The sequence below is a fragment of the Moschus berezovskii genome, chromosome 16 (assembly GCF_049115385.1).
Source record: "Moschus berezovskii isolate FMDL1 chromosome 16, NW_MosBer_1.0, whole genome shotgun sequence".
NCBI lineage: Eukaryota > Metazoa > Chordata > Mammalia > Artiodactyla > Moschidae > Moschus > Moschus berezovskii.
The window spans coordinates 69,367,254-69,393,449 of record NC_142475.1 but is presented as its reverse complement, the minus strand read 5'-3'; the positions used below and the strand labels follow the sequence as shown (position 1 = coordinate 69,393,449).

At 39.3% G+C, this 26,196-nt stretch overlaps 1 protein-coding gene across 2 annotated transcripts in view; it reads left to right on the top strand.

The window, feature by feature from the left end:
* The window catches only part of DNAJC5B (DnaJ heat shock protein family (Hsp40) member C5 beta), a 136,410-nt gene that overhangs the window by 69,700 nt on the left and 40,514 nt on the right, over positions 1-26,196 (top strand). For both annotated transcript variants that reach the window (XM_055431904.2, XM_055431905.2), the window contains exons 3-4: positions 3,127-3,239; positions 10,957-11,084. In XM_055431904.2, the coding sequence (XP_055287879.1) occupies positions 10,966-11,084 (119 nt within the window). In that variant the 5' untranslated portion in view covers positions 3,127-3,239; positions 10,957-10,965. The remainder of the gene's footprint in view (positions 1-3,126; positions 3,240-10,956; positions 11,085-26,196) is intronic.

Below are 26,196 nucleotides of genomic sequence, written 5' to 3'. Positions count from 1 at the left end.
AGAGAAAATTCTAACTGAAAAAGATACAAGCACCCCAAAGTTCATAGCAGCACTATTTACAAAAGCTCAGAAATGGAAGCAACCTAAATGTCCACTGACAGATGAATAGATAAAGACGTGACGGATCATATACATACATATGAATATTACTCAGCCATAAAAAAGGAATGAAGTAATATCATTTGCACCACACAGATGGATTTAGAGATGATCATATTAAGTGAAGTAAGTCAGACAGCAAAAGACAAATATCATATGACATCATTTAAACGTGTAATCTAAAAAAGTGATACAAACTCATTTATGAAACAGAAATAGACTCCCTTAGAAAACAAATGTATGATTACCCAGAGGGAATAGTGGGATGTGTGGAAGAGAGATAAATTAGCAGTTTGGGATTAATGTGTATACACTACTATATATAAAATAGAAAACAAGGACCTACATATAACACAGGGAATTATACTCAATATCTTCTAATAACCTATAATGGAAAAGAATCTGAAGAAGGATACATACGTACATATGTATGTCTATATGGGCTTCCCTCATATATATATATTTTATATATATATATACACACACATATATAACTGAATCACTATGCTATACACTTGAAACTAATGCAATATTGTAAATTAACTATACTTCATTTTTTTTGAAAAAAGGACATTGTTCTTAAGCTGAAGTGATGCTGGAACTTCGGTATTTATTTCTAAATGTCTTTAGTTCCACACCGCCCCTCCCCTACATCCTCACCCCATTTCTTTGCATGATGATGGGCTGCTTCCTAAACTCTGCTGGAAATCAGGATCTATGAGAAATAACCACTGTATCTGGGAAAAAAAAACGCAATGCTATCTAGAAGTGAGAGTGCTCTGAAATATTTGCACAAAATAGCACTATGATTTGTTGTGTGTCATGCTAAGAAGCAAACTTAAACTCTACCATCAACTTCAGGAGCAAGATCCCATTTTGCAAAATTCAGGAGTAACACCTGTCTCGTTTAACCCTTTTTTAATCTTTATGATCTTACTCAAAATCACAGGGAACTATTCTCTCATGTGATCTTTTTATGTTACATAAGAGTTTCAACAAGAAGTCTCTAATTCTTAAAACCACCTCAGTCACCTCAATGCCTATTAACTAAGATTAGAGCAAAATGTTCAGATATGAAAATTGTTGGATTAATGTAGTGAAAAATTGTAGTTTTCCCCTTATTAATGTTATATGGTCCTCCTAGTAATTTTAAAGCAATGGATTAGTATTAGCCTTAGACCAAAGGAAAATAAAATTTAAAAGAACTCAACTTGACTCTGAATATCCAAAGCAAGCTTCAGAAAGAACCACCAAGCTGGATGATTTCAAACTATATTATAATGCTATTAATCAAAATAGTATGGTATTGGCATAAAAACAGACATATAGATCAGTGGGACAAAATACAGAGCCCAGAAATAAAGTCAGACTCATATGGTCAATTAATCTATGACAAAGGAGCTAAGAATATACACTGGGGAAAGGACAGTTTCTTCAATAAATGATATTGGGAAAACTGGACAGCCACATGCAAAAGAATGAAACTGGATCACTATATTTCACCATATGCAAAAAATCAACTCAAAACGGATTAAAAAGTTGAATGTAAGACATGAAACAACAAAACTCTTAGAAGAAAATGTAGGTTTGGAAGTACCTTTTGACATTGGTGTGGGTGACAATATTTTGGATTTGACATCAAAAGCAAAGACTAAAACAAAAATAAGCAAGTGAGAATACATCAAGCTAAAAACCTTCTACGCAGCAAAGGACACCATCAACAAAATGAAAAAGCAGCCTACCAAATGGGAGAAAGTATTTGCAAATCGTATATTTGACAATGGGTTAATACCTAGAATATATAAAGAATTCATACAAATCTATAGAAAAACAGCAAGCAAGCAATCCAATTAAAAGTGGGTAGAAGATCTGAATAGGTATTTTTTCAAAGGCACACAGGTGGTACACGAAAAGGTGTTCAACATAACTAATCATCAGGGAAATGCAAGTCACAACCACAGTAAGGTGTCACCTCACACCTGTCAAACTGGCTGTTATCAAAATGTCTATAAATAACAAATGTTGATGAAAATGTGGAGAAAAGGGAGCCCTTGGTGCACTGTTGATAAGAATGTAAATTGGTGCAGCACCTCTGGGAAACAGTACCTCAAAAAATTTAAAAAACTACCATATGATTCAGCAGTTTCACTTCTGGGTATTTATCTGAAGAAAATAAAAACATTAACTCAAAAAGACACCTGTACCTCCATGTTCATAGCAGCATTATTTGCAATAGCCAAGATATGGAAACAACCCAAGTGTGTATCAGTGGCTAAAGAAAATATGGTAGAGAGCACTTAACCATAAAAAAAGGAAATCCTGCCATTTGTGACAACATGGATGGATCATGAGGGTATCATGCTATGGGAAATAATTGAGACAAATACCATATAATCTCACTTACATGTGGAACTTGAAAATAACCTGAGCTCACAGATATAAAGATCAGGTTGGTGGCTGCCTTAAGCAAAGTGGGGGTGGTGGTGGTGGGGTAATGTAGCGGTGATGACAGTTGGTGGTGGTCAAAAGGTACAAACTTCTAGCTACAAAATAAATATAAGTCATGAAGATGTAATGTACAGCATGACTATAGTTAATAATACTGTACTGCCTATTGAAAGTTGCTAAGAGAGATCTTTAAAGTTTTCATCACAAGAAAAAAAATTTGTAACTATGTATGTTGATATATGTTAACTAGACTTGGTGATCTCTTAGCAATATATACAAATATTGAATCATTACATTGTACACCCAAAACGAATTAAATATGTCAACTATATCTCAATTAAAAAAAAATTAAAAGAACCCAGTTTGCACGTCAGGGGATAGCCCATTTTCTTGATTGAAAGTTCTGGTGGAAACCTGGAGGCAGTTTCATACCAGCATTTGGTTGAGTCCAGCACCAGCTGACTAATGATCCGATTAGATACATGGATACAGCATGTATTTTGGTATCACTGGATATGCCTTGTAATGGCAACCTTCAAGTTCATGCATGTTTTATTCTCTCTTTGTTGTGTTTTCCAGAGGGATTGGCTGATAGAGTAACAAATCAAAAGTAACTCGACGCCATTGATTCGCTTAAGCTCGTGTGGGAACAATGGAAAGAGGCAGCCATTTACTTTGAAAGAGTGGAACAGGTATGAAATAGTTCCTTTTGTTGCTGCCTTTCTTTATCTCTTTGCACACCTATTTCCAGACCAGTTGAAAACAGCAAGTGGTTCCTGTTTGAAAACACAGGATTGGAGTTATACGAACAGGTACTGGGGGTTATTTGTGACATTCCAAGTTGTCTCGTCTTCAGGATGCTGTTTATATAAGTACCAGTGCAGTCAAGAGGTAATTATTTTTAAATAACAAGTTGTAATCACACTAGGGAGAGTTAATACTTTAAAACATAGGCTTAGCATTTTGGATGTGTGTTTAGCTTTAAGATACAATGCTCTTTGAATAAGATCTTGCTCCAATAAATAGATTTCTATAGAGGGTTTACAGATGTAATAAAAAATGGTAAAATGTGTTGGTTTCTCTAATCACAGCCATCAAAAGTGTTTTTACTGTTTAATGATCTAATCTCCTCTGCTCATATTTTTACTTTCTCAGCAGTGAAGGGACCCTGCCAAGAAAGGCAGAGTCTGATTTTTTTTTTCCCATTTTCAGAATTCACATAGTAGAGAGAGGTGAAACTTCTTTTGTTCTGAAGGAAACATTTCATGTCAACATGAAAACTTTAGCACAGCATTTGTAGGACTCCTCGAGTTAGTACCTTTAAAATATGTGCTTATTTTGAATTGGATGTTTGTCACCATTGGAGCACTGAGCCTTCTTTCTAATTGTATCTTTATCAAGAGACAGTTGAATGTGGTTTGGTAGTGACTGTTCAGTGGTCAGTGCTTTAAGAAATTATGATATTCATGGATTGTAATGCAGCTAGGTGACTCAGATGGTAAAGAATCTGGCTGCAATGCAGGAGACCCAGGTTCAACCCCTTGGGTGGGAAGATCCCCTGGAGAAGGAAATGGCAACCCACTTCAGTATTCTTGCCTGGAGAATTCCATGGACAGAGGAGCCTGGTGGACTACAGTCCATGGGACTATGAAGATTCAGACACGACTGAGCGACTAACACAAATGCAGCTAGAAAGTAATTTAAGTTCAGAAGATTAAGTATCATGTACCTATCACGATCAAAATTAAATTACTTAATAACTTTGCATAATAATTTTTTCTCCATTGGATAGTATATCTGAGTGATTATGAATAAATAATAAAGACTTGAATTTTGCATAGGAATATGAGCATTCAAAAGGCTAAGAGAAAGAACTCATAAAAATTATATTTTATATAAGGCATTAAACAAGGGTATGGCTCCACTATTTAAGTTTAAGGAGAGTTTTTAGCAGGTGTTTGGACTATTGCCCTGTAGTTAGTAGGTTCTTAGCATAATGTCTTTATTTTCACAAATTGAAACAAGTAAGTGTTTCAATGTATTGCTCTATTGAATTTGACACTAAATGTTATCTACATTAATAATATATGAAGAGTCTGGTTTCTAGCTCACCAAGGGCACAGAAAAATAGCAGGTTGTTGCTTGACACACAAAAAAGCAAAGTTGCGGTCTTTGTGTTTCTTTGTTTCAGTTTGTAGAATAAGCCAACTACTAACAACTTTGACCAACTATTGACCAACTATCTTTTCTTAGATGTTGTCTAAAAGAAAATAGTTTGATCTTTGGGGAATAGGGCAAAGAAGGTGAAACAGAAAATAAACAAATTTCAAACTCTCTGTAACAACTCATTCTCAGTATTAATCAACCCACAACATAAAGCCATCAGCTACTGGATTTCTTTTTTAATTTCATTTATTTTTAAATTTTATTTATTTTAATTGGAGGCTAATTACCTTACGATATTGTAGTGGTTTTGCCATACATTGACATGAATCAGCCATGGGTGTACATGTGTCCCCTATCCTGAAACCCCTCTCACCTCCCTCCCCATCCCATCCCTCAGAGTCATCCTAGTACACTGGCCCTGAGCACCCTGTCTCATAGATTGAACCTGGACTGGCGATCTGTTTCACATATGGTAATATACATGTTTCAAAGATATTCTCTCAAATCATCCCACCCTCGCCATCTCCCACAGAGTCCAAAAGTCTGTTCTTTGCATCTGTGTCTCTTTTGCTGGCTTGCATATAGCATCATCATTACCATCTTTCTAAATTCCATATATATGCGTTAACATACTGTATTGGTGTTTTTCTTTCTGACTTAACTTCACTCTGTATAATAGGCTCCAGTTTCATCCACCTCATTAGAACTGATTCAAATGTGTTCTTTTTAATAGCTGAGCAATATTTCATTGTGTCTATGTAGCACAGCTTTCTTATCCATTTGTCTGCCGATGGACATCTAGGTTGCTTCCACATCCTAGCTATTGTAAACAGTGCTGCGATGAACATTGGGGTACATGTGTCTCTTTCAATTCCGGTTTCCTCGGTGTGTCTGCCCTGCAGTGGGATTGCTGGGTCATATGGCAGTTCTATTTCCAGTTTTTTAAGGAATCTCCACACTGTTCTCCATAGTGGCTGTACTAGTTTGCATTCCCACCAACAGTGTAAGAGGGTTCCCTTTTCTCCACATCCTCTCCAGCATTTATTGCTTGTAGACTTTTTGATAGCAGCCATTCTGACTGGCATGTGATGGTACTTCATTGTGGTTTTGATTTGCATTTCTCTGATAATGAGTGATGTTGAACATCTTTTCATATGTTAGCCATCTGTATGTCTTCTTTGAAGAAATGTCTGTTTAGTTCTTTGGCCCATTTTTTGATTGGTTTATTTTTCTGGTATTGAGCTGCATGAGCTGCCTGTATATTTTTGAGATTAATTATCTGTCAGTTGTTTAGTTTGCTATTATTTTCTCCCATTCTGAAGGCTGGCTTTTCAGCTTGCTTATAGTTTCCTTCGTTGTGTGAAAGTTTTAAGTTTAATTAGGTCCCACTTGTTTATTTTTGCTTTTATTTCCATTACTCTGGGAGGTGGGTCATAGAGGATCCTGCTGCGATTTATGTCAGAGAGTGTTTTGCCTATGTTTTCCTCTAGGAAAACAACACAGATTACAGTATGATTAGATTTCTCAACAAAGAGATGATTTGAAAAAAAACAAACGAAAGCAATAGCCAGCTACCATGTCTTCTTGGGGGTGAGTTTCTATGTATGGAACTATTCGAGAGATGGTATCTGCCTTCTTTTTTCCACTGGGGAGAAGAGTGCACAAAGGGATGGCTGTGGGGCAGGGAAGGATGAATCTCAGATTGTTTCCAGGACTATTTCAGCCCCCAGGTAATCCCCTCTCTTGTTCCACACCTGGAATAATTTTAGGGGGCAACCTTGGGGGAAAATAAGGCCCAGTCAAAATTGAGAAATTGTGCATATTTGTGCTTTGTTGAAACTGATTTTAGGACAATCTGTTGATTTATGAGCCATGGCATCTCTCTTATCCATGAGACAGATGATGAAGAGTGAACAGATTTTATTCCCGCAGTTGAAACTCTTTCTTTTGAATGTCGAATAGAGAGAAAAATACATAAAGCAAAGGTGTTTCTTTTATTTCTTCTTAGCTCTCTTGAATAGCTCTCTATAAATTTCCTTTATGAAAATGTCTTAACACAGATTTACCACTGCTTCTTTTATCCATCAGAGAAGGCAATGGCACCCCACTCCAGTACTCTTGCCTGGAAAATCCCATGGATGGAGGAGCCTGGAAGGCTGCAATCCGTGGGGTCGCTGAGGGTCAGACACGACTAAGCAACTTCACTTTCACTTTTCACTCGTATGCATTGGAGAAGGAAATGGCAACCCACTCCAGTGTTCTTACCTGGAGAATCCCAGGGACGGGGGAGCCTGATGGGCTGCCGTCTATGGGGTCGCACCTTAGTAGTAATGTCTACATAACTGAATCTGTTTGGTTTGAATATCTTTGTGTGTGTGTGTATTCTGTTTGTAGAATAAGGAAACTACTAACAACTCTGACCAACTATTGACCAACTATCTTTTCTTAGATGTTGTCTAAAAGGAAATAGCTTGATCTTTTAATTGAGGTACATGACACTAAGCAGTATTGGTTGACCAGAATCTAGCTACAATATACTCAAAAGAAAACAATGTAAATAAATTTGTGTATAGGGAGGAATTTCACTGGCTCAATCCAAGGAAGAATTAATTGACAAACTGTGGGAGACAAGGAGTTGCAAGTGTACCCAAACCCCATCTAGGTTCTATCTCTGTCTCTTAACACAGCTCGTCCTCTGCAGGTCTGTTTCAATCTCTCTCATTTCAGGCCAGCCAATAATACCCAAAATTCACATTTGACAGGTTTTTACCATGAGAGATTGCTCTACATCCAAAAAAAAAGAAACTTAGGGAAGGACTCTGACTTGGCTTGGGTAAAGTACCTACTCCTGGTCTAGTTGACTACAATGATCTCTGGTCAGAAGGCCCCAAAAGGCATTTGTTAAGTTGGCTTGTCCTGTGCTGTGTTTAGTCGCCTGGTTGTGTCCGACTCTGTGACCCCTTGGACTGTAGCCCACCAGGCTCCTCTGTCCATGGGGATTCTCCAGGCAAGAATACTGGAGTGGGTTGTTCTGTCCTTCCCCAGGGGGATCTTCCTGACACAGAGATCAAACTTGCATCTCTTGCATGAGATGACCATCTAAGTTCATCCAAGTTGGCTTAGATGACCTATAACTCCATATTCTATGGTCTTAGGATTTGAGTCATATTCTTAGTGACTTGGGGATCTTGCTACCCAGTGAGATCTTACAATCTCAGAGACAAGTATAATTACTGTGCTTCATTCCTTGCCCAAGTCACACAGAAATATCTACTTTCCAAATCCCATTCATTCATGGCAAGTAGTGTGACCTGTCTGTCTGCCAGTTGTCTCCATTTCTGGAAGCAGTTCGGTGAAGGGTAGGGCAGAGTATCTGTGTCCTGAGTTTACATGTGAGGTGGCAGCAGGAGAGAGGGGACAGGAAAAGAAGTAGGGAGGGTGTCAGGCAATTTTTCCCTCAATTGTGAATACTCAGCTGGGCTGTGGTTCCAAGACAGGGCTGAGCTGCAGACCTGGAATACAGGAGTGAATGACCCAGCCCCAAGTCCTGAATTATTTATCTGCTAGGGAAACTGTGATGGAAGGTGGAGCAGTAACTAGAATATGTGCTATGATTTACTGCGTGGCTGCCAGTCAGTTTGAATATCTGCTAGATTTTGTTTGTATGTATGTGCTCAGTCCTGTCTGATTCTTTGAGAACCCTTGGACTGTAGCCTGCCAAGCTCCTCTGCCCATGGAATTCTCTAGGCAAGAATACTGGAGTGAGTTGCCATTTCCTCCTCCAGGGAATCTTCCTTACACAGGGATCAAACTTGCCTCTCCTGCATTGGTAGGTGGATTCTTTACCACCTGTGCCACCTGGGAAACCCAGATTTTGTTTAGTGGCAGGCAAAATTAGAATTCCTCCTCCTCCTACCATTGTCTGTACCAGACACTACGGACTAGGGCCTCTCTGGCCTCTGAAAGCTTGACTTGCATGGAGAGCTAACTGAAAGGAGACAACATAGTCATGCCACCAGACAAGGCTTCATCCTTGTTGTTGTCCTTGTTAAGTCAGTTTTCTTCTAAGTGCCTTGGGGTCTACAGGATTTTTGACTGAGGTCTGACTTTATTCTGCACCAGCTTCCTTTTCTCCTCTCAAGAAGCTAGATGCTCACAAAAACATTTTGAAGTTCTCCACACTGTTCTTCATTGAATTACTTAGGACCACAAGTGCTTGCTGTGCCATGTTGGAATCTCAAGGGCCTCTAAGACCACTGGAACCCACCAGGCAATGTCCAGAAGGCTCTGTTTTTATCTATCTTGTTTCAGTCTAGTCTGGTGGGAGCAGAGCTTGAAGCTTGGCATCAACCAAGCCCCCCCATCCCTGGGCTACACCTGTTTGGGTCTGCAGCTTCACTGCTGTCACCAGGGGCCCCTTGTGTAGAACACAAGAGTCTCCCCAGCCCTGACACCATCTCCTGAGCCCTGGCACGTTCATTCATCCACATCTATTCACTCTTACAGCGCCTGATGCACAAAGCCCAAAGCTGGAAGACAGATGATAATGCTCAAGGAACTTCTGGTCAGAGGAGCTTGCAATCTAAGTAGTTCTGTTTTTTATTTTGTTTTGTTTTTGTGATAAAATATAACAAAGTTTACAATTTTGTTTTAAAGTGCACAATTCAATGACACGAAGTAAAATCTCTGTGATATTTAACCATCACCATCGCCTGTTCTAGGTACTCATGTAAGAGGAATCATATTCAATATTTGCCCTTTTGTGACTGGTTTATTTCACTTAATGTTTTCAAGGTTCATTTTATTGTAGCATATGTCAGAATTTCATTTCTTTTTATAACTGAATAATTTTGCATTGTATGTATATACCATATTTTCATTTATCTGACTTTTATGAATAATGCTGCTATGAACATTGGTATCTTTTAAATATATTAACTCATTTAATTCTTATGACAGCTCTATGAATTTAAGTACTTTTTTGGTCTCCAGTTTATAGATAGGGATAGTCATGTAGCTGGTCATGGCAAGGCCTATATTCAGGCCTATAGTCAGAATGCCATGCACACTCTGACTTATATACTGTGCCTCCTTTAACAGAAATAGTTCTTTAAAGTCAATATGTCCTCGGTACATTATCTGCATTATTTCTAAATCCTTGCTGTTGCTGCTAAGTTGCTTCAGTCGTGTCCGACTCTGTGCGACCCCATAGACAGCAGCCCACAGGCTCCTCTGTCCCTGGGATTCTCCAGGCAAGAACTCTGGAGTGGGTTGCCATTTCCTTCTCCAATGCATGAAAGTGAAAGTGAAGTCGCTCAGTCGTGTCTGGCTCTTAGCGATCCCATGGACTGTAGCCTACCAGGCTTCTCTGTTCGTGGGATTTCCCAGGCAAGAGTACTGGAGTGGGGTGACATTGCCTTCTCCATCTAAATTCTTAAGATATCCTTATGATGTGGGCTTTATTAGCCTTGTATTCTGAGTGAAGACATTAGGTTTGTCAAGACTACATGGTGGATGCAGGGATGCCCCAGTGTGCTTGCTTCTCCATGCTTCTCCCCACAGCCAGAAAACAGCAAAAGGCAGCTCCATGGGACATGGGGCAGCACAACCCCTTCTGTATAGACCACAGGGAGAGGAGCTATCTTGGATATAGAACTCATGAGCACTGTGGGGGGACTTGGTACCCCATAGTTGCAGAGATGGTCTAACTAGGTTCTCAGATGAGACTAGGAATGTTGTGTTTTTCTTTGTTTTTGATACTTACAAAATGTTGGGTTTTAGTTTTTTGTTTGTCTTTAAGAACTCATACTCTAACAATGGCTATGCCAATAGAGTCAAAGTAAAATAGATGATTATTTCCGTTGTTGGCTACATTTGGAAAAGATATTTTTAAAAGGACAAATTCTAACCAAAAAATCCTGACAGAAAAAAATCTACACATGCCTGACCTGAGAGGATCGGTTTTTAACAACTGTAAATTAGCTGGCTATTTATATAACATCTTGCTTCTATTTAGCCATGTGGACAAAGTCATATTCCATTTGCATGACTGCGTTTAGCGCTTAGGACCCTGACCTGAAGCTCTAATGTTGACTTTCCTAATCCTTTTCTCCCCTCCTTTTGCAGTTGACACAAAGATGTACTTCAGATCAACATTTTACAAACACTCAGAAACAAACTGTCTTCCCTTTAGAGATCTGGAATGCATTAGCTTCACGGCCATCTCCCTCTTTGGTTTTGCAGTTTGAGAAAATGGCATGTAACATACCTAACCAACGACAGCGGACAATGTCAACATCTGGAAAAGCTCTGTATGAAATTCTTGGTCTGCATAAGGGAGCATCAAATGAAGAAATTAAGAAGACCTACAGGTACAGAGGAAGTTCAATGATGGCATTTCTTGTACTACTATTGATAGCTATGTTGTGATTGGTGAGTTTCAGAGACATAAGCTTCCTACTGAGGCCTGGTAATCAGAGCTTTGGAACTCACGTTCCATTCCCTGTTCTACAGCTGAGCAGTTGGGAACAGAGAAGCATGATGCTGATTTTATGAAAGAACTCTCCTGTGATGCTGGAAAGGTAGTCTTGTGTTCTAGGCCAGTGTTGTTAGAGAGAGAGAGAGAGACAGACAGACAGACAGACACTGCGAATGACCAGGAGTTGTGGTTAACTGACATGAGATAGCACCACCAAATATGGCAGAGCGTTTTAAAAAAAATAAGGGGGGGGGGTTCTTGCCATTGCTATATTGTGCTATGCTTTTCAAGTCTTCCATTTTGATCTTTCATATCTGATCTAGTTCCAACTTAGCTGTTTTTGGGAAAAGTTGAAATAACTTCTTAAAAGCATCAAGGAATTTAAAAAAAGGATTAAGTATAATTATTTTGCAAAATTTGGAAATTACTAAAAATGAAGATAATAACATTGATCCATAATTTTACCTCTACTGACAATCACTGAAATTTTTCTTCCAGTCTTTAAAAAAAAATCTAGATAATACAACCCCTACACTGTGCTCCCTCTCGGCCTCTGGTAACCACTAGTTTGTTCTCTATATCTGGGAGTCCGCTTCTTTTGTGTTATATTCACTAGTTTATTGTATTTTTTCATTCTTAAATTTTTTTTCCAGATTCGTGCCTTTTATATTTTAGGAAAACATAAGTTTTTCCTCTGTTTTATTTAATTTTTTATTTTTATACAATTTTTAAAGGTTACTTTCCATTTACACTTACTACATATTGGTGATTTTCCCTGTGTTGTACAATGCATCCTTGAGCCTAACTTACATTCAGTAGTTTGTACCTCCCACTCTCCCACCCCTATACTGGTTGCAAGTATCTTTTTGAATCAGAGATTTTGCTTTTTTTCAGATACATACCCAGGAGTGAAATTACAGGGTCATATGGCAGTTCTATTTTTAGTTTTCTAAGAACTCTCCATACTGTTTTTCACAGTGGCTATACAAGCCACTCCAGTACTCTTGCCTAGAAAATCCCATGGATGGAGGAGCCTGGTAGGCTGCAGTCCATGGGGTCGCTAAGGGTCGGACACGACTGAGCGACTTCACTTTCACTTTTCACTTTCACACATTGGAGAAGGAAATGGCAACCCACCCCAGTGTTCTTGCCTGGAGAATCCCAGGGATGGGGGAGTCTGGTGGGCTTCCGTCTATGGGGTCACACAGAGTCGGATACGACTGAAGTGACTTAGCAGCAGCATACCAATTTATATTCCCACCAACTAATTAGTTTTCTTTTTAAAGAGGATCTATCATGAATATAGGTGCCGTTTAATATTGTGATTTTTAATGCCAGTAGCCTAGGGATTCTGTAACTTAATTAATGAGCCACTAAAAAAATATTTTAACTTACTTATTTGGCTGCAGTGAATCTTAGTTGTGGCATGTGGGATCTAGTTCCCTGACCAGGGATCGAACCTGGGCTCCCTGCACTGGGGAGCGCAGACAGTCACTGGACCACCGGAGAAGTCCCATGAGCTATTTTTTACAATGTAAATTCTTTTAATTTACCCTATACTTAATATCCTTGTACATAAATTGTAATGCATATTTCCAATTATTTCCTAACTTACTGAAAAATAAAACTGTGCCTTTAGAAGAAAAATGAATCAAAAGACAAATGAAAGTTTCAGATTTTAATCAGTTACTTCTTGAGTTGGCCTTGAATTAGGAAAACTTTTTTTTTTTTTTGCTGTATGGAAGTTTAAAATCTTTAAGTAGGCAAATTTGTTGGTCATTTTCTTTACGGCTTTTGGGTAATCTGTTGTGGTTAAAAAGCCTCTCTCGATTATAATATTATAAAAATATTTAACCATTATCTTTTTTTTTTAACCATTATCTTCTTATAGTACATTTATAATTTTGCTTTTATATTCAATCTTTGATCCATTTGGAGTTCATTTTGACATGAGAAATGAAGGTAGTATTCCAAACTATTTTTTTCCTAAATCACTAGCCCACCAAAATTTATTGAATTATCCATTTTTATCTACTATTAGAAAATTCTTTGGCTTTGGATTAGAACCTTCACCATGTGGTAAGCTGTGGTACCTGAAATGCCTTCAAGAAGCACATGTTTAAAAATAAATGACAGCAGTGAAAACTGCCATTTGGACCCAAATAGTTCTGTGAAATGGTATATTTCGATCAAAGTCAATATAAAACTTCTTGTTTATTTCATTTAATGTACTAGAAAAGTCTTTGCTGTTTCACTGCACCCTAGAGTTACCCAGGAGTGTGGCTGGAAGCTGTTCGGCTTCCTGTTCGTAGATGTCCTTGGTGAAAGGTCATTAAACTTGACCTTTAAGGCTCTGGGCTGAGACATTGTGCTGGGGGTGAGACTAGGAATCAAAGTAAATGGACAATAAGCATAATACCTACAAAGATGCTTCCCAAAATGAGAAAAAAAGTGATGTCTAACTGTAAGTTCTAGAGCCCACTTTACAAATGTGACTTTTAATTGCCTTTATTTTGTAAGCTGAAATTTCAGGTCATATCCTAATTAAGGCACTAATTATGCTGAGTAGTTTGCAAGTTTAATCATTACAACCTAAAGTCTCTTCATGTAATCAGTGTCTTCCTATTAATTTTGTTTTAATGTCATACAAATATTATTTTTTCAGCTGATTAGGATACTAGTATGCTGCCAAAAGTCTCTCCTTCTAACTAAATTACACATTTGTATTCTGCTAGTTATTCAAAATGTATGAGCAGGCTGAAAAATCCACTGAGAATATTATTCTTATATTCAGGGATCTGGATCAAAGCAGTGACAATACAGTGAAATTAAAAGTCAGTGAAGTTTAATAAAATTACCAACTGTTGAATCTATACACTGCTTGACCTCTGTTGTAATCCTTGGTTGTGCTCTTGAATAAAGTTGAGCTAGAAATTTTATTTTGTTTTTGAATACATAATATATTCACCTGATTAACATGAGATCACATAAAATGAAAGTGTTAGTTGCTTAGTCGTGTCAGACTCTTTGTGACTCCATGAACTGTAGCCCATCAGGCTCCTCTATCTGTAGAATTCTCTAGGCAAGAATACAGGAATGGGTTGCCATGCCCTTCTCCAGAGGATCTGCCTGACCCAGGGATCAAACCTAGTAAAGCAACAAACAGATGCTTTACTGTCTGAACCATCAGGGAAGAACACATAAATAGGTATGCAAGAAAAAAGTCTCCTTCCTAACTTATATCCCCCAGGTTCCCTCCCCTGGGAAAACAATTCCCTGTGTACCCTTCTACAGAGAGATCTTATGCCTATATAAGCATATATAGAGACCTTCTGGTCTAGGCAAGATAGTATACACTTGTCTCTCCCAGTTCCTCATGCTAAACATGACAAAAACTTTGGAAATAACTCAAGAGACAAAAAAAGAGAACCTTCGAAAGGTAGAAGGAAGAAGAAAAGGTGCATCAGTTAGGGACCACAGGAGCAAAGGAACAACACTGTGACAAGGCCTCTGATGACTCCACATCTAAGAAAAGGTAAGCCAGACCTGGCCTTTCCTGACACCCACCGTAGCAATGGAAGGCAGCCAGGTGGTCCTACACTTCCTCCAAATCGAACGGAAGCCCAGCCAACAGCTCTAGGCAATCCCCACAGAAACGGCCAAGGGGACCCATTGAATGTCTCCCTAACAACAGCCAGAGAGAGGACTTTCCCACTTTACAGGGGAAATTAACACCAAGGGATTCTGCCACAACAAACACCCAGCCCATGAAGTGTTTTTGTCCCTGCCCGGGAGATTCTCTTTCCCTACCTAACGGCACCAAGGCACCCAGACTGGGGAGGCTCCTTTCACTTCTTCATCTAGAACCAACAAGCACCACTAGGGGCCCCAGAGGCAGGAGACAGACCAAGCTGACCAAAGCAACACCATAAGGGTCTGAAAATTAGATTGTCATTGGAGCCACTGACCACAAAAATAGGCTAGGACCTGCAAGCTAAACTCTAACAAAGTGACTGACTGTTAAAGTAAAAAATTTAAATAGGACCCAGAGGGGCTTCCCTGGTGCTCCCGTGGTTAAGAATCTGCCATGCAGTGCAAGGGACTCCAGTTAGATCCCTGGGCTGGGAAGATCCCACATGCCACAGGGCACGTAAGCCCAGCCACCACAACTACTGAACCCATTGCTCTAGAGACCACGAGCCACAGCTGCTGAGTCAGTGCATGGACCATAGAGCCGGTGCTCCACAACGGGAGAAGCCACAGCAATGAGAAGCCCGCACACGGCAACTAGGGAGTAGCCCCCGCTCACCGCCACTAGAAAAAAAGCCCGGACAGCAGCAAAGACCCAGTACAGTCAAAAATAATTAATAAATAAGTAATTTTTTTAAAACTATAGTGTTTTATTTAAAAAAAAAAGAAACCAGAGTCTCATAACATAATAGCCAAAGTGTCTAGATTAAAATCACTCATTGTATACAAGGAAAGAAGGAAAGCCCAACTTGATGAGAAAAGATAACCACCTTACTCTCACACAGAGATGAACCAGTTACTGGAATTATCTAGGCATCCTAGAGTAACCATCAAAAAAGATTCAATAAGCAATTGCAAATTCTCTTGAACCAAGTGAAAAAAAAATAGAAATTTCAGCAAAGAAATAGAAGTAATAAAAAAGAACCAAATGGAAATTAAAGAACTGAAAAATTATAGAAATAATACAACTAACTGGATGAGCTTAGTAGTAGAGTGGGATAACAGAGAACAGAATCAGTGGAGGATGGATCAATGGAATAAACGCAATCTGAACAGCAGAAAGAAAATAAACTGAAACCAAACAGTCACAGGAAACTGTGAGGCCATTAACAAAAAACCCAACTTTATAGCACTGGTGTCCTAGAAGGGAAGGAGAAAGAGTGGCACAGAATGAATATTCAAAGAAATAATGACTGAAAATTCCCCAAATTTGGCAAAATATACAAACCTATAAATCAAGAGGTTAAGTGCATCTCAAATAGAATAAATCTAAACAAATTCATGCCAAGATACATCATAATTAAACCTTTGAAAACTAAAGACAAAGAAAATAACTTAAAAGCAGACAGAGAAATGACATAATATCTATATGAGAACAGGAATTGAAATGACAGCAGATTTATCATCTCAAATAATAGTGACCAGAAAGAAGTGATATGATAGTTTTCAAATGCTTAAAGAACTGTGAATTCTATGTCTGGTGAAACTATCAGTCAGTCAGTCAATTGAGACCCTCAGTCATGTCCAACTCTGCGACCCCATGGACTGCAGTGCTCTAGGCTCCCCTGTCCATCACCAACTCCCGGAGTTTACTCAAACTCATGTCCATCAAGTCGGTGATGCCATCAAACCATCTGATCCTCTGTCATCCCCTTCTCCTCCCACCTTCAATCTTCCCCAGCATCAGGGTCTTTTCAAATGAGTCAGCTCTTCAAATCTGGTGGCCAAAGCACTGGAGTTTCAGCTTCAGCATCAGTCCTTCTAATGAATATTCAGGACTGAATTCCTTTAGGATGGACTGGTTGGATCTCCTAGGGACTCTCAAGAGTCTTCTCCAGCACCACAGTTCAAAAGCATCAATTCTTCTGCGCTCAGCTTTCTTCACAGTCCAACTCTCACTGGAAAAACCATAGCCTTGACTATATGGACCTTTGTTGGCAAAGTAATGTCTCTGCTTTTTAAAATGCTGTCTAGATTGGTCATAGATTTTCTTCCAGGGAGCAAGTGTCTTTTAATTTCATGGCTGCAGTCGTCACCATCTGCAGTGATTTTGGAGCCCAAAATAACAGTCTCTCACTGTTTCCACTGTTTCTCCATCTATTTGCCATGAAGTGATATGATCTTAGTTTTCTGAATGTTGACTTTTAAGCCAACTTTTTCACTCTCCTCTTTCACTTTCATCGAGGCTCTTTAGTTCTTCTTCACTTTCTGCCATAAGAGTGGTGTCATCTGCATATCTGAGGTTATTGATATTTCCCCTGGCAATCTTGATTTCAGCTTGTGCTTCTTCCAGCCCAGCGTTCCTCATGATGTACTCTGCATATAAGTTAAATAAGCAGGGTGACAATATACAGCCTTGACGTACTCCTTTCCCTATTTGCAACCAGTCTGTTGTTCCATGTTCAGATCTAACTGTTGCTTCCTGACCTGCATACAGATTTCTCAGGAGACAGGTCAGGTGGTCTGGTTATCTCATCTCTTGAAGAATTTCCCACAGTTTGTTTGGCATAATCAATAAAGCAGAAGTAGATATTTTTTTGGAACTCTCTTGCTTTTTTGATGATCCAATGGATGTTGGCAATTTGATTTCTGGTTCCTCTGCCTTTTCTAAATCCAGTTTGAACATCTGGAAGTTCATGGTTCATGTGCTGTTGAAGTCTGGCTTGGAGAGTTCTGAGCATTATTTTACTAGTGTGTGAGATGAATGCAACTGTGTAGTAGTTGGAGCATTTTTTGGCATTGCCTTTATTTGGGATTGGAATGAAAGCTGACCTTTTCCAGTCCTGTGGCCACTACTGAGTTTTCCAAATTTGCTGGCATATTGAGTGCAGCACTTTCACAGCATCACCTTTTAGGATTTGAAATAGCTCAACTGGAATACCATCACCTCTACTGGCTTTGTTTGTAGTGATGCTTCCTAAGGCCCACTTGACTTTACATTCCAGGATGTCTGGCTCTAGGTGAATGATCATACCATTGTGATTATCTGGGTCATGAAAATCTTTTTTGGATAGTTCTGTGTATTCTCGCCACCTCTTCTTAAGATCTTCTGCTTCTGTAAGGTCCATACCATTTCTGTCCTTTATTGTGCCCATTTTTGCATGAAATGTTCCCCTGGTATCTCTAATTTTCTTGAAGAGATCTCTAGTCTTTCCCATTCTATACTTCAGGAATTAAGGGGAAAGAAAGGCATTCTCAGATTAAGGGAAACTAAAACAATTAATCACTAGCAGATCTACTCAAAGAATGGCTAAAGGGTGTTCTTCAAAAGAAAGAAAATGATAAAAGAAGGAATCTTGGATCTGAAAGGAAGAAAGAACATGAAGGACACAGAAATGTTGTTGTTCAGTTTCTCAGTCCGACTGTTTGCAACCCCAGGGACTACAGAAATATGGGTAAATACAATTGACTATCCTTCTCATAAGTTTTTAAAATTATATATGATGATTGGTACAAAAATTATGTGTGCTTAGTCATTCAGTTGTGTCCAACTCTTTGCGACCCCATGGACTGTAGTTTTCCAGGCTCCTCTGTCCATGTGATTCTCCAGGCAAGAATACTGGAGTGGGTTGCCATGCCCTCCTACAGGAGATCTTCCCAACCCAGGGATCAAACCCAGGTCTCCTGCATTGCAGGCAGATTCTTTACCATCTGAGCTAACTGAGAAACCCATAAAAATTTTATAGCACCACCTGATATTCAAAACAATGACATTTAAAGTGGAGAGGATAATGTGATCTAAATGGGAGTAAAGCTTCTGCACATCACTCAAATTGGCAAAACACTGTTATCAGTAGACTGCGATAAATATATACCCAACCACTAAAAAGAGTAGACAAATTAATAAACTCCAAAAAATACTACAAGTAAATCAAGATGGAATCCTTAAAAATGTTCAAACAACCCCCAGCAAGACAAGAAAAGGGAAATGAGAAATAGAGGAAACAAGCAGAAATCAAATAGTTAAATGACAGACTTACGTATTAGTAATTATATCAAATGTAAATGGTCTAAGTATGTTAAATTTTCCCTTCTTGTTATACAAATGGTGATGTACTATCATTCCTATCTTGTGTGTTGCATTCTTTTCTAATATATCTTGGAGGTCATTCTAAGAAATGATCAGTTCATAAAGAAGTTTCATTTTTTTCACAGTGCTATATAGCCATATAGGTGAATGAATCCTTTCTCTGTCAATGGATATTTAGGCTGTTTTTCATCAAGGCTTCCTTTCTAAACCAACTTAGAGCTTCTCAGAGAAGGAAACAGAATGTTTTCCATAGCCCCATAAAGGTAGACAAAGGAGGGAAAAGGAGAACTATTTTGGTTCTTATCCACTTTTCAGCTTTGCTAGGTCCCAATTCTCAATTCCTGAGCAAGTAGCTAATGGACTCAGCTAGATCAGATGCTCACCCATGTATGCCTGGCCCAGACTTGAGATCTGGAATCACAAATTCCCACTACCACTTAGCAAGGACTGTGGGATCCAACTCTATGGGAAGGAGAAGTGGTAATGTTCTCAAAGAGGGGGTACAGAGTTGGACGGGAAACTATCAATATCCTTAGCTCTTTATTTTTAAGAGAGTATCATAGACAGAAGCCTCACAGATCTCTTTCAGTCCCTTTCTGGGTCTATTTAGAAATCTTTATCCTATAACTTTTCTGTGAATAAACTATCTCTTTTCCCCATATCATTGTTTTTTCTGCATTATGAGTACAATTATGGTTCATTAGTCACCTAATAAATTGGAGCCCCCAGCTCTCTCAAAGGACACCAAGGAGTATGACAAGAGGAAGGTTTCTACTGTGTCAATCCACAATGTACCAAAAGCTCTTGCCTCACTGAGATTTTGTGAAGAGATCATTTTTCAAAGTGCATGGAGCCCTTTGTGGAAAAGCACAATGAAGTACCAGATACTATTATGAATGGACAGACACTTTCATTAGCCTTAAAAGTCTGAAATTATCCTGCTATTTGGTGCTACTGTTCAAAAACCATTTATCTAGCATAAGGTGAGTTTCTGTACCATGTCAAGAGTGCCACATCATGGAATGAGATTCATGCTATGAGTCTTTTTTTTCGAACTTTGAACTTTTTATTTTATATTGGGGGTATAACCAATTAACAATGTTGTGGTAGTTTCAGGTTTGTGCCATGAGTCTTATCCAGGGCCTTCCTTATGAAATAAATCTGCTTTTGGTATCATGGAGTGTAATAACTCCTAAGAGTCTGAAGTCTGAAAAAGTGAAAAAAAGTGTTAGTCACTTAGTCGTGTCTGACTCTTTGCGACCCTATGGACTGTAGCTCCTCTGTCCATGGGATTCTCCAGGCAAGAATACTGGAGTGGGTTGCCATTTCCTTCTCCAGGGGATCTTCCCAACCCAGGGATCAAACTCAGATCATTGCAGGCAGATTTTTTACCATCTCAGCCACCATAATTCCAAGGAGTTTGAACTCTAAGCCTTATTTAATCCAATTTTTCCATAGCTGGGTCATGTCACTTGATCCCAACAGGGTTTCATAAGATGAAGAAAGATTTCCGCCCATTCTCCCACTGCCTAAAAGTCTTTACTCCCCCTTTCTCATGCTGTCTGAAGAAGACTTACTTGAGTTAATCTTTTAAAGTTCAGATACACCCTGAACGGTTAAGCATTTACCCATCTTTCTCATATTTGCTGCACCTTTAAACAGACATGCTTTTCCCTCTTGCCTAATTTAAGCAGCATCTCTGAACCAACAATATTTTTGAGTTAGGAAGCTGGTGAAGGAGGAGACAGACAAAAGTGAATGGAAAACTAGAAAACAGAGCCAGCTGTGCAATTTAGAGAATCTAAGTCTTGAGTATTCACAATCTCATCTGTAACTTAAATGGTAGTTTTTATTCACATTGATGTGTACACCGATGTGAAGTTACTACATGTGTACTAACTTCATTCATGTGAAGTTAGATAAAAACAAACTTAAGATGGTCAAAAAGAAGGCTGATTGGTCTCCATGGTGTTTATGGCACAAGAGCCTAACATATGGTTGGCCAACTGGAGGAGAAATCAAAGACTGAGCTCTTTCTTAACTCCTCAGAGAACCACAGAATCAGAATGAATTGTTTGTACATTAGCACCTTGGTCTCTTTGTTCATGGATGAGCTTAATTTCTCCTTAGAGATAAGATACCAAAATCTTGGTTCCCAAGGTAGCAGGGACTCAGTTAATTCTTCTGTTTCATTCAACTTCACATGGAACTTTCTGGAAATTGTCTTCCACCTCTGAAGAGGTGAGTTGCCTCAGCCTAGACCGAAGTGAGGCAAATGGTGTTTTCACAAGAGGCAGGAAAGATTGTCATTTCCATAGAGATCTGTGGCAACCCCAATATGTGGTGCTTTTCCCCATCTTTATCAGCAATTACATGTCATAATAGAGGTACTTATGAATAAAGTTTAAATGTCAGGGGAGTGCATAGCTAATAGAAGAATTGTAAACATTTACAAGGCAAAGTGATGATTCAAGCTCACAAAATAAATTGAAATTAATCTCTATCAAGCACTAATTTGCTTCCTGAATTCTAAAACCTTCCACTGAAAAGAAGAGTAACTGAGGCTATGCCAGAGTGATCCTCCAGGTCAGTAAGAACTTCCCTTCGCCTGTAGCAGATCCTCTTAGTTCTTCCTCTTAGTTGAACTTGATCTAACTTGATCAAGTTGAACTAACTTGATTCTCTTCATTCTTCATGCAGCATCTATTTTGATTATTCCTGGGCTCTAGAATCATTATGATCAATGATTTTTTTCCCCACTCACTCACTCACTCAATACCTATTTACTTTTGAATACTTATTATTTTACACTGTGAGAGATGAATATACATATCTATTTCTATATCTAGATATGTATATTCATCACTCACCATGATGGAATACCAGCTGAGCTATTTCAGATCCTAATGATGATTTTGTGAAAGTGCTGCACTCAATATGCCAGCAAATTTGGAAAACTCAGCAGTGGCCACAGGACTGGAAAAGGTCAGTTTTCATTCAATCCCAAAGAAAGGCAATGCCAAAGAATGCTCAAACTACCGCACAATTGCACTCATCTCACACGCTAGCAAAGTAATACTCAAAATTCTCCAAGCCAGGCTTCAAAAGTACTGGAAATGAGAACTTCCAGGTGTTTAAACTGGGTTTAGAAAAGGCAGAGGAATCAGAGATCAAATTGCCATCATCTGTTGGATCATAGAAAAAGCAAGAGCGTTCCAGAGAAGCATCTATTTCTGCTTCATTGACTACGCTAACACCTTTGATTGTGTGGATCAAAACAAACTGTGGAAAATTCTTAAAGAGATTGGAATACCAGACCACCTGACTTGCCTCCTGAGAAATCTGTATGCAAGTCAAGAATCAATGGTTAGAACTGAACATGGAACAACAGACTGGTTCCAAACAGGGAAAGGATTATGTTAATGCTTTTTGTATATTGTCACCTTGCTTATTTCACTTGTATGCAGAGTACACCATGTGAAATGCTGGGCTGGATGAAGTACAAGCTAGACTCAAGACTGCAGGGAGAAATATCAATAACCTCAGATATGCAGATGACACCACCCTTATGGCAGAAAGCAAAGAGGAACTAAAGAACCTCTTGATGAAAGTGAAAGAGGAGAGTGAAAAAGCTGACTTAAAACTCAACATTCAAAAAACTAGGATCATGGTATCTGGTCCCATCACTTCATGGCAAATAGATGGGGAAACCATGGAAACAGTGAGAGACTTTATTTTCTTGGGCTCCAAAATCACTGCAGATGATGACTGCAGCCGTGAAATTAAAAGACGCTTGCTCCCTGGAAGAAAAGCTATGATCAACCTAGACAGCATATTAAAAAGCAGAGACATTACTTTACTGACAAAGGTCTGTATAATCAAAGCTATGGTAGTAGTCCATATGGTAGTAATCCAGTAGTCAAGTATGGATGTGAGAATTGGATCATAAACAAAGCTGAGCGCCATAGAACTGATGCTTTTGAACTGTAGTGTTGGAGAAGACTCTTGAGAGTCCCTTGGACTGCAAGGAGATCCAACCAGTCCATTCTAAAGGAAATCAGTCCTGGGTGTTCATTGGAAGGACTGACACTGAAGCTCCAATACTTTGGCCACCTGATGCAAAGAACTGACTCATTGGAAAAGACCCTGATGCTGGGAAAGATTGAAGGTGGGAGGAGAAGGGGATGACAGACGATAAGATGGTTGGATGGCATCACCGACTCAATGGACATGAACTCCGGGAGTTGGACACGGAAGTCTGGTGTGCTGCAGTCCATGGGGTCTCAAAGAATTGGACATGACTGAGTGACTGAACTGAACTGATTTCTATATCTATGTCTACTGATGGTGGTAGTGGTTTAGTCACTAAGTTGTGTCTGACACTTGTGACCCCCATGGACTGTAACCCGCAAGGCTTTGCTGTCCATGGGATTTTCCAGGCAAGAATACTGGAGTGGGTTGCCATTTCTTTCTCAAATGTCTTTTTCTCTAATGCCATTTCTTTCTCTAATTGATGCATATCTGTAAATACAAATTTTGTGTCATTTAAAGAGGTTAATTTATAAAGAGTTAGATTTAGTAAGGTTTAAAAGATACATACTCAGTTTAGTTCAGTCGCTCAGTCGTGTCTGACTCTCTGCGACCCCATGAATCACAGCACGCCAGGCCTCCCTGTCCATCACCAACTCCCAGAGTTCACCCAAACTCATGTCCATAGAATCGGTGATGCCATCCAACCATCTCATTCTCTGTCATCCCCTTCTCTTCCCGCCCCCAACCTTTCCCAGCATCAGAGTCTTTTCCAGGGAGTCAACTGTTCGCATGAGGTGGCCAAAGTATTGCAGTTTCAGCTTTAGCATCAGTCCTTCCAATGAACACCCAGGATTGATCTCCTCTAGAATGGACTGGTTGGATCTCCTTGCAGTCCAAGGGACTCTCAAGAGTCTTCTCCAGCAATTACACAACAAGAAAACCAGGGAAATTGTGGTGCAGGGGAATAGATTAATTTGAGCATAGAATTAATATTAATCATTTAATGAAAGTGAATGCTTCATGCCATTATTCATTTCTGTTCCAGGCATTATGGTAGGTTCTGGGGGTACAATTCTAAGCAAACCATGGTCATTGATCTCATGTAACCTAATGGAGGAGACAAGAATTAATCAAATGGTGACAAAAATGAGTGTAAAATTACTGATAAGATAAGGAGATCTAAAGGAAAAAAGGATGGTTCCATTAGAGTATATAACAAAGCCGATGTGGACCAAGGATTAGAGAAGTCTTCCACAAGAAACTTAATGCAGTCTTAATTTTAGGACAAATTATACCAATTTTAAGACAGTTTACACTGGCTTCCCTGTTGGTCAGCAGTAAAAGAATCCACCTGCAATGCAAGAGATGCTGGTTCTAGCCCTAGGTGGGGAAGATCCCCTGAAATAGGAAGTGGCAACCCACGTCAGTATTCTTCTGGAAAATTCCATGGGCAGAGGAGCCTGGCAGGCTATGGTCCATGGGGCCATAAAGAGTAGGACACGACTGAGTGACTGCTGCTGCTGCTGCTGCTAAGTCGCTTCAGTCGTGTCCGACTCTGTGTGACCCCATAGATGGCAGCCCATCAGGCTCCCCCGTCCCTGGGATTCTCCAGGCCAGAACACTGGAGTGGGTTGCCATTTCCTTCTCCAATGTGTGAAAGTGAAGTCGCTCAGTCGTGTCCGACTGTTAGCGACCCCATGGACTGCAGCCTACCAGGCTTCTCTGTCCATGGGATTTTCCAGGCAAGAGTACTGGAGTGGGGTGCCATTGCCTTCTCCACAACTGAGTGACTAAGTACAAATAAATACATGCATGAAAAGTATAAATGAATAAATCAGTATGAAAAAGCAATGCTTGTTTTCCTGGGTGCTTGAGCAATGGCCCTCAAGCCAAAAACCACAATATAGCAATTGAAAGATATTATGTAGACATAAACGTGAAAGCAAGAGTATGAAGGTACAAAACTAACATTGTTTACCTCATTGGACGTTGCTACATCTTTTAGGTACCAAAACGTTCCTTAAATCTGCTTTATGTCTATCGGTATTCTTGAAACAGAAGCATAAAGTATAAAAGTATACTTTCAAAGAAATGTTTTCTATAAACTTAAAAAACACATTTTACTGAAATTTGTATATGTATTAAAACTTGATAAGTGATGATATCATTGGAAATAGTTGAATAGGGACTCCTAAAGTCTGCTCCACCATAAAATCAACTAAAAATCTGAAAGATTTTTCAACTATCAAACCTATTAGAATCAACCTTTTCAGAATCTGGAAACTGTACAAAAGCTTGTGGCAACTGGGGTGTACTTATTTTTAATTAAGTTGAATCATGGTAAGAACAGTGAATTTCATGGCATTTTAAATTATCTTAGTCCCACAACTCGCTCCTGTGCTCAGTTGTAACCTTGAAAATAAACTGCCTGCATTCATGGTACTCCTGGTACTAGAAGAAGCAAGAAGGACTTCATTTGCAAATAATTGTCATTGGATGATCTGTCTGGTGGCTTTCTGGAAGACCTATTTAAGAGGTTTGTTTGATCTCACCTAAATCAAAACTCATCCAGTGCTAAATCTGTCATGAAAAGGAGGGGGGCAGGATTTGTTGAAAACATTTATGGGCAAATTTGTAGTCATTGCTGCCTGAAGCAATGATAACAGTTGGGGTAACAGTAGACTCACTAAAGACTCTTGGGAGGAAAGGCTGGGGAATGAGATACTTTGGGGAAGAGGGGCTTTGGAAAGCTCTGACATATTTCTGGGAATCTATAAGCTACTCTCATGCTCAGGGCTCTGCATATGCCCAGAAAAGACTCAAGAAAGCCCCAGGGTCCTACTTCTGGCTGACCTTGAAGAGGTGTGCAAGCAGGAAGTGAAGGCTATTATAAGGCACAGTTGTAAACTGCCTAGCTCAGTGCTGAAGGTGTGTCCTAACACACACACACAGAGCCCATCTGCAAAAACTGAGTGATTTCTGGTTCCAAATGTGTAAGAAAATCTATTTAATCTTTAGCTGACCATCAAGAGACTTCAGTGGCCATACATGCCTAAGAATACAGACTTTCTAAAACTAGGTGAGAAATGTTACTAAACAACAACTACCACAAGTTAACAACTGAAAACCATAGAGAAAGAAGAGAATCTGAAATGTACAGTTGCCAGATTATACTATTCAAAATGTCCAGTTT